This window comes from Maniola hyperantus, chromosome 25, assembly GCF_902806685.2.
Source record: "Maniola hyperantus chromosome 25, iAphHyp1.2, whole genome shotgun sequence".
Classification (NCBI taxonomy): domain Eukaryota; kingdom Metazoa; phylum Arthropoda; class Insecta; order Lepidoptera; family Nymphalidae; genus Maniola; species Maniola hyperantus.
In genome coordinates this window covers 7423714-7438196 of record NC_048560.1, presented here as the reverse complement: position 1 = coordinate 7438196, position 14483 = coordinate 7423714, and the positions used below count along the sequence as shown (strand labels likewise).

Sequence of the window (14483 nt, the reverse complement as noted above, 5' to 3'; positions counted from 1 at the left end):
TCCTTGCAATTAGGTTTAGGTTTAAAGACGTTTATTCTCATAAAGACAAAGTCACTTACATGAGAACCTAATTCTAAGAATAAAGTTTACAAATATTCGCCATTTAGGTACTCATTCAATGCATTTGTCGAAGTGATTCGCATTACTCATAATGTGAGCAGCTAATTCAGTTTTAAATGCATTGAATGAGTGTACATTTTTTATGTGTGCAGGTATTTGGTTATAAAGTTTAGCTCCTTCATAGGTAAGAGTTTTTCTGCCATAATTTGTTCTAGTTTTGGGTAGGATAAGGTAACTGGCTCGACGAGTTGTAGTTTTAATTTTTGTAAATGTGATATTTGTGTGGATTGTTTTATTTATAGTTTTCCTAACAAAAATACATGTGTTGTATATATATAACTGATGAACAGATATATTATTATCAGCTAAATAATCACCATTATACTCCATAAAACGTGGAGTCTCATATGTAATTTCGGAAGTTTTTATTTGGTGACTTTTTGACTACGATATCGCCTGTTGGTAAATGATGATTCAAAGGTAAAGCCTAAGAAGTGGAAGAAGCCTCAAGTTACCGGGATGCAGAACTGGTTTTTTTAAATCATTATAGGCGCACGCTTGACCACGATAACACCTGATGGGAAGTGATGATGTGGTCTAAGATGGGACGCGTTTGCCTAGAAGGTGCCTATTCACTCTTGTTTTAAAGATACCTGGATTATAATTGGCAGGAAACACTGATCTAGGAAGAGTATTCCAGACCCTAGCCATGCGTATAAGGAATGATGCCGCAAAGCGTTTCGTACGCGAAGATGGAATGTTGACGATATAGGGGTGGAAACTAGATTACCGACAATGTACTGTGCTAACAGAAAATTCATCTAAACTATCATCATCATCACCGTCTCAACCCGTCAGTGGCCCCGATTCTCTAGTCTCTCTCCTAAATTTAGAGTATCTGCATCCTTTTCTTTTTACTTATGCTAAAAAAGGAACGGAACATGACTTTCACATTTAAAGACTCTAAATTTTAGTGCACAATACAAATTTAAACAGTAGGTTCGCGAGTGCGTGCTAAAATCACGGGTTTTACCATCTAAAAATTAAACTTAGAAATGTCAAACTGCTTCTGTCCTTTTCATATTACAATAGTAAGAAGAGGGTGCGAATACTCTAAAATTAGGTTGTGCTTAGAATCTGTGCGATTGTCCCACTAGTGAGCACAGGTTCAAAATAAGAAGGGCTTAACCCTTAGTTTACCACGCTCTTCAAATGTGGACCAGCAGACTTTACACTCCTTTGAAACATCTGAACTGTAATTTGAATTTACTTTTTCCCACAGATCCTCCTGGCCCAGCCAAACTGACCTACTCACCCTGGCGTGTCATCAAAGGAAAATCTCTTGTTCTTAGCTGCAGCATACAAGAGAAAGGCAGACCAGAAGCACACAGGTATTATCAAGCCCTAGTAATCAGTAGCTCAGTACCCATATTATAAAATTGTGAAAGTGTGTTTGTTTGTTGGTTTGTTGGTTTATTGGTTTGTTGGTTTGTTGGTTTGTCCTTCAATCACGTCGCAACAGAGCAACGGATCAACGTAATTTTTTGCATCATCATCATCATGATCAACCCATCACCGGCTCACTACAGAGCGCGGGTGTCCTCTCAGAGTGAGAAGGGGTTTGGCCATAGTCTACCACGCTGGCCATGTGCGGATTGGTAGACTTCACACACCCTTGAGAACATTATGGAGAACTCTCAGGCATGTAGGTTTCCTCACGATGTTTTCCTTCACCGTTAAAGCAAGTGATGTTTAATTAACTAAAACGCACATAGCTCCGAAAAGTTAGAGGTGCGTGCCCGGGATTGAACCCCCGATCTCCGATTAGAAGGCGGACGTCCTGAACACTAGGCTATCACAGCTTCATGATTTTTTGCATAGGTATAGTTAAAAACCAGGAGAGTGACATATGCTACTTTTTATCCCGGAAAATCAAAGGGATTTTTAAAAACTTAAATCCACGCAGATAAAGTCGCGGGAATCAGCTAGTAAATAATAATGTTTAAAATGTTTTTTCTAGGTTCCGATGGTACCGCGGCAACAGAGTTGTGACGGACATCGTGTCCCAGAATTGGACCATCGACCCGGTGACTTTGGACCATCGGACCAACTTCTCTTGCAGAGGGATCAACACTGGCGGGGAGGGGGAGGCGGCTTTTGTTAATATCGATGTTTTAGGTAAGGTTTTAGTTAGCATATTTCTTAAATCGATTACAAGTTAGCCCTTGACTACAATCTCACTTGATGGAAAGTGATGATGCAGCTAGATGCTTGAGAACCTATCTTTTTCTTTTCTTATAGTGCATTTATGACATTTTATTACAACAAGGTGCTTGAGTAACTTAATAATTTTTATGCCATCTTTAACTAGACTATTATCTAGATTATAATATGCCATATTTTGTACAATCATTTTATTATTGTATTGTTCTATGCCGATCTGACTTTCATAAGCGCTTGTAATGAGTCTAAATCGAAATAAATACAAATACAAATACAAATACAGATGGAAGTAGGCTAGCTTGGGAGAGGTATTGCAGTTTTAATGGTACCGCGGTAATAGAGTTGTGACAGACATCGTGTCCCAGAATTGGACCATCGACCCGGTGACGTTGGACCATCGGACAAACTTCTCTTGCAGAGGGATCAACACTGGTAGGGAGGGGGAGGCAGCTTTTGTTAATATACTATATTCGTGTCTACTTAGACGAAACATTTTTTTGCTCATTACACTTTTTTTTTTTTTTTTATTATTATTAACACACAAGAAAATTTACATATAATAGGTAGTACGCATTGTAAAAAAACCACAGAGGTTTGACCCTCAATGCGTACGTCTGCGCATTACATCATGCCTACTTTGTCATAAAACAAAATTAGAAATAATACTATTACTATATTATAATATAATAACTTAATGTTAAAAACAAAGAACATATAATACATATATATACACATATATGTATATACATGCATATATGCATATACACACACATGCACATACACATATTTTAACAGGTGACATTATTATTTATGTACTTATTATACGTGCGACAATTATATCGTCACGACAGGAGCCAAGGAGATATCCCCGAAACAACCCGGCATGCTCATAGGTTGCCAAGGAAGTATCCCCTCAGCTTCTGTTTAATATTCGTTCGCGTTACCTTTTCCGCCAGAGAAGAAGGCAGCTGATTTAAAAGGCGAGGTATAATAAAACCCGTAGTTCTTTCGCCGTATACATTGTTTGCCCGCACAATGTGCAACCGGTTTGCAGTTATCGCCCGTGTATGTATGGGATTGTACTTATCATTATCATTTATTGTTTCAGCTCCTCCAAGCTTTAAGTATGCCATGAATCACTACAGTGGAGCGCTATACAAATCTCAGGTAGGTAGCAATCTTTCTAGAGTAGAGAGTGAGTAGTAGAGTAGAGAGAATGACGTTGGGATGGGTGGAGTTGTTGGACTACTGGTTAGTCCGTGCGCCCCCGAGGCCGTGGCGTGAGTCCACGTCCGGGTGACGTTAGCAATCGGAGATCTCGTCGCCGGCGAAGACGCTGTAATAAGGTTGAGTTGTGTAGCCCTACAAGATAGGAGAGCATTGTCGGTCATGATTTGATCGTCGGGGTCGTTAAGGTCATGCTTAGGGCGTCTTTAATTTAATTTTAATTTTGTTTATTTGAAAGTAATCAACAGCGTAAACACATAATTATTGTTTAATTTTAGTTTTGACTAGTTTTAAAATAAAATCTAATGTAATCTAATAATAAAATAAAATTTAAAATAAAATCTAGTTTTAACAGAAGGCCAAAAGAGATTACTTAAAATTATAATGAAAACTATTTTAACAGAATAGATTTAGAATAAATGTATATACAACAATAAAATTACAACAGTGTGTGTGTGTGTGTGTGTGTGTGTGTGTGTGTGTGTGTGTGTGTGTGTGTGTGTGTGTGTGTGTGTGTGTGTGTAAATTGTGTCTTTTATCGGGGGATCCTAAAAACCATCAACCACCCGCATTTATACGAATCGAAGATGGCTTCCCTGCAACAGATCACGTGACTTCCGTTGCAAAAGGCATTAACTACAAGTGCAATAACAATAATTTTTCTTTCAGAACATATCCCTCTCCTGTACAGTAGAATGTGCCCCGCTGTGCAGCGTGGACTGGCTGAAGGATGGGAAGTTGATAGACCCTGAGAAGACGGACAAGTACTACATCGTGGAGCGGAAGATCGAGCCCCAAGTGAACAGAAACGACTTTGAAGCTACCGAGTCTACTTTGGTAAGAGCCAAGCTAACAAACTGTACATAATAATATACAGGGTGTAACCAGAACGCTAGCAAAAACTTAGCGTTGTTGTTGTTCTACCTAAACACTATCATACCAATAACCATTTGCCCCATTTTTAGTGATTTAGTATTTTTCAAATCTGCAATGTATAGCGTGCAAAATGTGGAATAATGCCCCGCCTACGACGCGGCATTGACTCCGAGTGGCCTACTTACGCAACTTGCGTTGACCTCAAGCGTCAGTCAGATGTTTTATTTGCAATATATCGTGAACTTTTACAAAATATAGGATTTTTTAAATATATTTTTTCGCGTCTTTATTGTGGTGTGGAAGTCCCTACAAGAGACTTATGTCCAGCAGTGGATGTCTATCTTTTAGTATATATACATATATCTAATATTAGCTAAAAAACTAGTATGGGACAGTCCAAGGCTTATGTTGGATTTCTACCAAGTTTAGGATTCATTGTTATTCCAAAATACAATCCAAGTTTGTGTCGTGGGACATAATATTATTAGCTAATATTTTAATTTATTTTAGTTTTAATTTAATGTTGATTTTTTAGATTTAAGTTTATTAATATTTGGTTTTTATTTTTTCTAGCACTGGAACATGTCAGCATGGCCGGGCGGTGTCCTTTCTCGAGGCGACTCTGTGAGATACACTTGCCGTTCCTCGAACAACGCAGCAGGTCCCGCTGTTAATAGCACCACTACTTTCGCTGTTGAATGTAAGTAGTTACATTATTTACTAGCACTAGAACATGTCAGAATGGCCGTGTACAGTACTGTCTTGAAGTGACCCTTAAGTGAGGTGTTTAAAAAAAAAAATTTACTATAGGCACACACTTCAGCTATCACAGCAGCTTCCGCCTTCTAATTGGAGGTTGGGGGTTCGATCCCGGGGGTAGATCCTCTAACTTTTCGGAGTTATGTGCGTTTTAATTAATTAAATACACTTTCTTTAACGGTGAAGGAAAACATCGTGAGGAAACCTGCATAGCATGCAAAACTTGGGTCAATGCCCCGCCTACGACGCGGCATTGACTCCAAGTGGCCTACTTCCGGAACGTTCGTTGACCTCTAGCGTCAGTCAGATGTTTTATTTGTAATATATATCGTGAAATTTTACAAAATATAGGATATTTTTTTCGCGTTTGTTTGTGGTATCATATCACTGATCATCAGTACTATCACCTGTCTTAGTTTTGGTGTTCTGGTTGCACCCTGTATGTATTTACTTAATGTTGTCTGACAAGAAACTTACAAATGGGTATTTGACTCCAATTTTTTTATTACTTTATTATACCTAAACTAGGATAAAAATAATGACGTAAACTGAAAAAACTAAATAAATCGATCAAATAACAAAACAGTTATACCTAAGCATTTAAATATTTCTGATGAGACAGAGATAGCGATATAGCATTTTGACGTCACACCTTACTACTGCCATAGTAGCTTCGTGCGGTTTCATACAAATTTTCGTTTTGCGAGAAAGGGATAGAAGACCCACTCCAAAATTAAAATGCCTGTAACTTTGTAAATCTTTGTTGGATTTTAATATTTTTTTCAGCGTACGTCATCATTTTTATCCTAGTTTATAACAAATTAATAATATTAATGAAATTCAAAAGTAGGAAAATACCCAAATAGAACCCAAATCGTTTTTGTTTTCAGATGAGCCCAAGAACATATCTGTATATCCAGTTTCTGTGTCCGTCAACCAGAACGAAATTCCAGCTAACATCGTCTGCCGCGCTGAGTAAGTATTACTCAGGTTATATTACCACAGAATATAATCCCCGCAAATTGTTAATGCGTTTGGCCACCATTTTAGTGACGTCAGCACTAGACGGAAGTTTCATTCTGATGGTATATTTTTACTTAAATATACGTCAAATGACGTCATTTCGGTGATAATGATGGCATGGTTCCAGCGCAATAACGATTTGCGGGACCTAGACGATGATACCTACTTAGTGTCGTTTTGCCAACATTTCCATCACTGTTTCTGACTGTATTTGTCTATGCCTGCTTATAAATTACTAGCTTATGCTCGCGACTTCGTCCGCGTGGACTACACAAATTTCAAACCCCTGTTTCACCCTTTTAGGGGTTGAATTTTCAAAAACGCTTTCTTAACGATTGCCTACGTTATAATAGCTATCTGCATGCCAAATTTCAGCCCGATCCGTCCAGTAGTTTGAGCTGTGTGTTCATAGATCAGTCAGTCAGTCGCCTTTGCCTTTTATATATTTAGACTAGCTGCCCTGGCGAACTTCAATCCGCCTAGCAGTCGATTCAAATTTTAAAATTTTTCTCTCCGTATGAACCATCCTCTTACTTCAAGGAATATTATAAAGAAAGAATTAGCGAAATCGGTTCAGCTGTTCTCGAGATTTGCGATCAGCAACACATTTAGTGAATCATTTTTATATTATAGATTTAACAGTATCGGTTAATATATTAATTTGTGAACTCTTATGTCCTCACACATCTTTTATGGAATCCCACAAACCTCAACAATTTGATTTCAACATTCCAAAAAAAATCTAAAACAAAGACATTAGCTATCATCACTTTCCTTTCCAGAGGTTTCCCGAAACCAAGCTACTCGTGGAAAAGAGAAAACGCCTCAAAGAGCCATGCGAGGGAGCACAGTAACAGCTCCTTCATACTGTCTTCCTCAAACACGCTACTGTTAGGACCAGTTGTGAGGAAGGACGCAGGGAATTACGTCTGCGAAGCTTATAACAGACACGGATCTATCAATACCACTGTATATTTGAATGTTAAGTGTAAGTAATGATTAGCATCATCGTCAGCTAGCAGATACCTACTGTTTGATATAGGACTTCCCTAATGAGCGCTACAACGCTCGGTCTTTAGTCTTCCTTATCCAGCAACTTTCCTTGAGTATACCATAGTCAGGTACAGTATGTACCTGTACCTGTCCAAATGTTGCTGATACCATAGTCAGGTACAGTATGTACCTGTACCTGTCCAAATGTTCCTGATACCATAGTCAGGTACAGTATGTACCTGTACCTGTCCAAATGTTCCTGATACCATAGTCAGGTACAGTATGTACCTGTACCTGTCCAAATGTTCCTGATACCATAGTCAGGTACAGTATGTACCTGTACCTGTCCAAATGTTCCTGATACCATAGTCAGGTACAGTATGTACCTGTACCTGTCCAAATGTTCCTGATACCATAGTCAGGTACAGTATGTACCTGTCCCTGTCCAAATGTTCCTGATACCATAGTCAGGTACAGTATGTACCTGTACCTGTCCAAATGTTCCTGATACCATAGTCAGGTACAGTATGTACCTGTACCTGTCCAAATGTTCCTGATACCATAGTCAGGTACAGTATGTTCATAATATGCTATCACGGCATGTTAGAGCATCTAACTAGCAATTCATACGTACCTCAAATAATTTAATGTTATCAAATTAATTGTTCCAGTTCTACCAGAGTGTGGAATAAAGCAAGTGGAAATCAATGGACAACCGCATCTTCTCTGCACCGCCACCGCGAATCCCTCCAATGTAAGTTATTTATATCACTTTTTTCTTGTACCTTTATTTGTATTTAAATTTATTATTAATCATCTAGTTAGTGTAAGTGGCACTGCCGTTCTAATTAGATATAAAATAAATAAAATAATAAATAATAAATAAATAATAATAATAATAAATAATAAATAATCACTATTAACTAAATTGACATTTGTTTTAAGGCGGTTAGTGTTCTAATTAATTTATTATTGTGATAAGGTTTTATCTTTATTTTTTTGTAAAATAAGATAATAATTAATACTACAATCACGTAAAATAATTCTACACGAATATTTAATCTGTACAATATAATATTGCATGCCTTACTATATAAGGTCTCACAATCCGACTAAGAACCATCTGTAAACCCAAATAAGCAATAAATGAATTTGATTTGATTTGATTTAAACCTAAATAGTGTTCCCAAACAGACATTTTAAAGGTCATAAGGAATCGTATCGTAATCGTCTCGTCCCAGAATAGAATAGAATAAATTTTATTGCATTAACTGTGTTTTTAACATTACATAAAGTTCTAACAGTTTGCCACTTTGCTTCGTGGCGTGCAATACTAGTTACAATTTTTTTTTATTACAATTACGTCTCTATCTGCATGCCAAACTTCAGCCCGATCCGTCCAGTAGTTTGAGCTGTGCGTTGATAGATCAGTCAGTCAGTCACGTTTTCCTTTAATATATTAGATTGTTTTTTATTAATTACCTAGGTGTCATTCACATGGAAGTTGAAGAACGACAATGATAGCCTCACGACCGAGGAGATCTGGCAAGACGGCGCCCAGAGCTACCTTAAACTGAGCTCCAGCGTAGACGTGTACAGGACTTACATCTGCTACGCCAACAACACCGTCGGCAAATCACGGGAGTGCGAGAGAGATGTTATAGGTATGGACCTTGAATCAGATTTATCAAACACTAGCTTATGCTCGCGACTTCGTCCGCGTGGGCTACACAAATGCAAACCCCCATTTCAGCCCCGTAGGGGTTGAATTTACAAAAATCCTTTCTTAGTGGATGCCTACGTCATAATATCTATCTGAATGCTAATTTTCAGTCCGATCCGCCCAGTAGTTTGAGCTGTGCGTTGATAGATCAGTCTGTCAGTCAGTCAATCAGTCAGTCATTTTTTCCTTTTATATATTTAGATTGCCGTGAAGCGCAAGGCTTTCCCTAGGAATCTTATCAAACTTTTACTATTCCTAGAATTAGGTAAGTATTTGATATTACGAAAAGAATAGCATTCGAACTTTGTATAGGTGCTGTGCTAGGATATAGTAAAACAGTACTTAATTACTCTTTTTGCTTCGTAGCAAACCTGGAAAGTTACAGTAAGTATAGAATAATAATACTTATAGTTAATTTAATAAGCATCCATCTTTAAGCTTGCGTCTACTATAGGTAGATCAGAATCTCATGAAAAATACGGAAATGAAATTCCAAAGTTAGCAACACTGTACTCTGTGGATATCCTACGAGTATGAATTGAGTATTTTTAAATATTGACAATTAAGTATAATCTAATTATTTAAATATTAATTACTAGCTCATGCCCGCGACTTCGGCCGCGTGGACTACATAAATTTCGAACCTCTATTTTACCCCGTTAGGGGTTAAATTTTCAAAAATCCTTTCCTGGTAGATGTCTAGGTCATAATAGCTATTATGCCAAATTTCAGCTCGATCCGTCCAGTCGTTGGAGCTGAGCGTTGATAGATCAGTGATCTGATAGTCAGTCACCTTTTTGTTTTATATATTTAGATAAATTGTATTTAACAATACAGCCTAGTGACTAAGATGTCGGGTATTCAGGAGGTCGGTGGTCCGATCCTGGGCACACACCTCTAACTTTTCGGAGTGCCTGGGATCGAAACCCCCGATCTCCGATTAGGAGGCGGACGTCCTAACCACTAGGCCATCACAGCTTCACGATGAAGGCCTATTCAACTTGATTTCCCAGGTAACAAAGTGTGGTGGCGTGATCGCCAGAAACTCCTGCTGATTGGGGGGATCGCGCTCGCAGTGCTGGTCATCACCGTGATCCTGTGCATCATCATCATCTGCATCTGCCGCCGGATGCGGGCCAAGTCCAAATGTAAGTTGTACTCTATGCCACACTGTGCACTGACCTGTACTAATATAAGTACGCTGGACTTGTTGAAAAATCCTATTTTTTTTTTAATTTATAGACTAGCGCTTGCCGTTAAAAACAATACATTAATCATTACATCATTACAATAATCATTTAAAAGCAATTTTACTTAATTATGTTTTACTTTAATATTATTACTAATTAATTTAATTTTGTTTGTTTTGTTTTCGTGACTGCCGCCTTCCTAACACTAAAATGGACTAACTTAATAAAATCTAGACAATAACCCAGTCGAATTGGAGGAGCGGGAAAAGTAAGTGTTCATTGTTATATTTCTATAATTTTACATCTTGATGAATATGAGAATGATTAAATTTATTTTGATATGAATTAATACAATTATTGAACATGCAATTGAAAATTACAATTTATTAATTCCCATTCAAAATTACAATTGATAAATTATTACAATTCGTGAATTACAATTTTGAAATTCCTTCGCTTTTTAGTCTAGTTAACTAGCTTATTAGAATTGAACTTTCTTCAGTAAAAATAAATTAATACAAAAATAAAATAAAATACAACATTTTTCAATTGTATATTCAAAATATTAGATAATATTACGTCTATCAATGAATTTTACGTTAATTTTTTTTTAATATTTATTTATTGCATTAACATAGCAGTAATTTTCAATTACTATTTGTTTATTACTTTTATTAATTTTATTTTATGCTGTTTATCCAAGTACAATTTATTTTATTTTTAATTTATTATTTATTTGATTTTTAGTAGCAACTAGATTAGACAGTAGATATTGTATCTCTTTCTTTTTCTTATCAATATTTTCAGCCACGCCCTTGGTCCGAGCGGATTCTTGGCACACATTGTCCATGCCACCTACAAGGTCTCCACTTTTTGTACCCCAGAGGTCTTAAACGTGCTCAGCAAAGAATCCAAGGTTCAAAAATGCCAAATCCACATGTTTCATGTTTTGGTCAATTCCCTATATCACTTTCCAAAATATTTTATGCGTCTATCGGAGTTTCGGCTGCTTCATCACTATGACTTTTTATTGACAAAAATATTTTTATGATCTATATTCTTATTTCTTACACAGTCTTGTTCTCAAGTCAATTTGCGGTTCTTTTCACTAAATTTTAATTCTCTTGCCAGAAATTAATATATAAATATACTACAACGGAAAACTTATTAATTGTAATAAATACTCAAACCACTAGGCCTAGAAACTGGAGATTTTGCAATTATACTTAATTTTTTTTCTATAACTTAAACCCATATTAAGAAAGGATTTTCAGAATAAGGAATATGCGTGTGGTTTAAATTTACTTGATTTTTTCCTCCCCAATCTTCATTGTCCTGTCATTAAATCGCAACCATTTTTTTTAGTTCATTTTTAATTGCATTAATTATTAATTAAAAATTGCAAAATAAGCGAGTGAAATTTAAATTTGCGAAACGCATCACCGTTAGTCGAAACGGAACGTGACGTCACGGTTCACGTTTTCAAATTTTTCAAAGCTCGCGTTTGAACAGATCAGATTTTAGCAATGTTTTAAATAATATTTTAAAAATAATTTGAGCAATTGAAACAATATTTTATATTGTTCACAATGTTATAACAATGTAAAAAGTGAATTAAATTTATTAAAAAATTACATGCATATTCCCTATTCTTCCCGAGCAAAGTCAAAACAGGTCAGTCATTATTTTATAAGGGTGTCAAAGAATATTTTAATTTCAGGGATTGGCCAAATATTGAATTGTGTGAATAACGTTTGAGTTTTCGGCTGTAATTTCGCTAAATGCTTGGACCAACGGCCTTCAGTCATAGAAACAAAATATAGGGCTAACTAACAATTTAGTATGTCTTTAATATAATATTTTAAAGCATGTTTACTTTTCTGTACTCTTAACAATCTGACACTATTGTTATTTATATTATATTAATTTCAATACCTTCGAATACTGAAAAGTTTATAAAATAGTAAGCTGTTCTTAAATATTAATTGATGTTTTTTTGGATGTTCATTGGTTTGTTTGGCAATACGTTTCAAATTTGAGTATTTAAGCTTATTTCACACCACGGGATACAAATTAAGTTATAGTCCGGTGCCAAAATAGACATTCAAGGGTACGAAAAATTGGTACGAATGTTGGGAAAACTAACATTTAAAAAAAATTATATATATTATATATAATTTAAATTATATCATATAATTATAACATATATAATTTAAGTATAAGTATCCTGTAATGTTAAATGATCTTTAATGGTATTTTGACTATTGTTTAGTTGTTACGAAATGACATTATCAATTAATATTTGAGCAGTTCTTTAAATTTAATAATATTTTTAGTATTTGGCCGTTAATTGTCTATTCCTGCATAGGTTCCTAACCGCTCTAACACCAGATGTTTTGCGACTGACAACTATAAACACTTCAGGTATACATGACTAACAAAATAATTAACATTCTTGTTTATTCTTCATTGAATGGGGAATGCTTTCTTATGTTTTTCGCTATTTTTGGATCTTTTGCGTGTACCATTTGAAGAGAATTTTGTGTGTTACCTTATAATATCTGTAGATATAACTTTGGTAGTGGTTTGAAGATCGAGTGTTCTATTCTCAATGCATGGACATTTTGGAAAGCATTCTTCTTAGTATTTGTTTATTATTCTGTGTATGTACTATGTACTATGTATTATATTTTGAGATGTATTTTATAAATTATTGTATGGTATGTAATTTGTTATTATGTCTATTAATGTTTTCAATATTTTTTATATACTTAACTATTATTATATAATCATTTTTGTTCTCATCTATATTCTGATTTTGTAACTCTGAAACAAAATTATCAATTTTAAAATCAATAACATCGTTTTTATATATCATTATTAATCTTTGAATATTGAATAACAGTTTTGGGATATCATAATCAGAATAAGATAAATTATATTCTTCATGTTATTTTGACGTATCATCATAATTTCACAATTCATCACCAATCCCTAACATCAATTTTTCATGTTTCTTTAAACAGTCCGGATGGTAGCTGTCTAAGCGAAGTGTCCATAGCTCAATCTATAATATCGCAAGCTTTACCCGCTTTATCGCCTCGCATAAACTTGTCATTCAGCCCAAAATCCTCGGATAGAACTAGACTCGTCGATTCACAAAGCTACCCGCATAGTTTAGAAATGACATTGAAAGATAAATCTGCAAGCAACCTACAAGTCAGCCTAACGCAATTAGAAACAACCATTAATAGTAATCATCGTAGTCAAAATGAAAATTCAGCACAGACACCGAAATTGCAACCAAAAAATGATAACGATAAAGTTCAAACTGTAGTGACACCTAATAAATGGCCTTTGAAGCCTGGAGTTCTAGTACACGTTAATTCTAATCACACGCTCAGTCCAAAGAATCAAGCAAGATTACAAAATAGAACCCAAAATGATAACCAAGAAGAAAGCAACTTAGGATTGCTTGAAAGGAATAAAAATGTTGAAGAACCTAAAATACCACCTAGAATTGAGTATTCCAAAAAGAGTGGAAAGCCTAGAAAACATCAAAAAGGTGTTACGGGAATTTTGAAAAATTTCAGACGTAAAAGTGATTCCTCTGACGATAGTAGTGGTAAATATAAGAAAATAAATAAATCTAATGAAAGAGCTGTGTCTTTAGTGACTTTAAATAAAAGCTATGGACCGAGGAAAAGACTTAGGTCGTTTTTTCAAAGCGAAACTCCAAACGTGATTGTTACTGAAGGAGGTAGTTATGTTTTTTAAAGCACCTCTTACGAAAACTGTACTTTGGTACACAGTGTGAGATTATATTTAATTAAATGCAGGGACATCAAATTTTTACCCTTTTATTTTATTCTATTGACATTTTAGATTTAAATACTTTTTAGTTTTCTGTTTGTTTCTTGTTTTGTAAAATTATAACTTATTTTCGTACAAATATCATCTCATACATATACACTTCACTTTTCAAAGACATATTGATCAAGTTTAACTGCACGTTTTTCACCACCGATGTATTTTTTAAACCTTCATTGTATCAATGCAGTTGTACATAAAATCCAAGGTCCTATGAAAATTTTAGTCTCCGTCAGTTGAGTTCAGTCTATTTTATAAAGTGAACAACGGCATTGGTACTCCTAATAAGTTTGCATTTGAATGCTAAATTACTTTGTATTGTTTGTTTTTAATTTTTTCTTTCTTCTGATTATTATTTTGCATGTGTTTTTGCATTTTATTTGATTGATGGCATGTTTTTAGTTGTATCATTTAAAAGGCCCGATAGAATAAACACAGGAAACATAAATGCTGAATTAATTAAGGATAAATCAAGAAATACTAGAAAGAGAAAGAAACCAGGTGACAGTGAGTACAGCATGTTTTTTTTTGCTTTTAGG

General features: G+C 35.2%; 2 protein-coding genes across 8 annotated transcripts in view; one reads left to right on the top strand and one right to left on the bottom strand.

Moving 5' to 3' along the window:
* nrm (neuromusculin) overlaps positions 1-14483 on the top strand; it is a 506208-nt gene that overhangs the window by 482908 nt on the left and 8817 nt on the right. For 2 of the 7 annotated variants that reach the window (XM_069507073.1, XM_069507070.1), the window contains exons 14-24: positions 1343-1451; positions 2081-2238; positions 3392-3450; positions 4180-4347; positions 4960-5086; positions 6036-6120; positions 6951-7156; positions 7833-7915; positions 8648-8825; positions 9251-9268; positions 9898-10032. In XM_069507073.1, the coding sequence (XP_069363174.1) occupies positions 1343-1451; positions 2081-2238; positions 3392-3450; positions 4180-4347; positions 4960-5086; positions 6036-6120; positions 6951-7156; positions 7833-7915; positions 8648-8825; positions 9251-9268; positions 9898-10032 (1326 nt within the window). Of the gene's footprint in view, positions 1-1342; positions 1452-2080; positions 2239-3391; positions 3451-4179; positions 4348-4959; positions 5087-6035; positions 6121-6950; positions 7157-7832; positions 7916-8647; positions 8826-9250; positions 9269-9897; positions 10033-10308; positions 10343-12442; positions 12499-13100; positions 13835-14346; positions 14452-14483 lie in introns of all 7 variants that reach the window. The other 5 variants (XM_069507066.1, XM_069507067.1, XM_069507068.1 and 2 more) reach the window with 5 other exon arrangements.
* LOC117993770 (probable ATP-dependent RNA helicase DHX35) overlaps positions 12834-14483 on the bottom strand; it is a 74344-nt gene continuing 72694 nt past the window's right edge. Inside the window, exon 17 of the mRNA XM_069507165.1 lies at positions 12834-12844. The gene's annotated coding sequence lies outside the window, so the exon portion shown is untranslated. The remainder of the gene's footprint in view (positions 12845-14483) is intronic.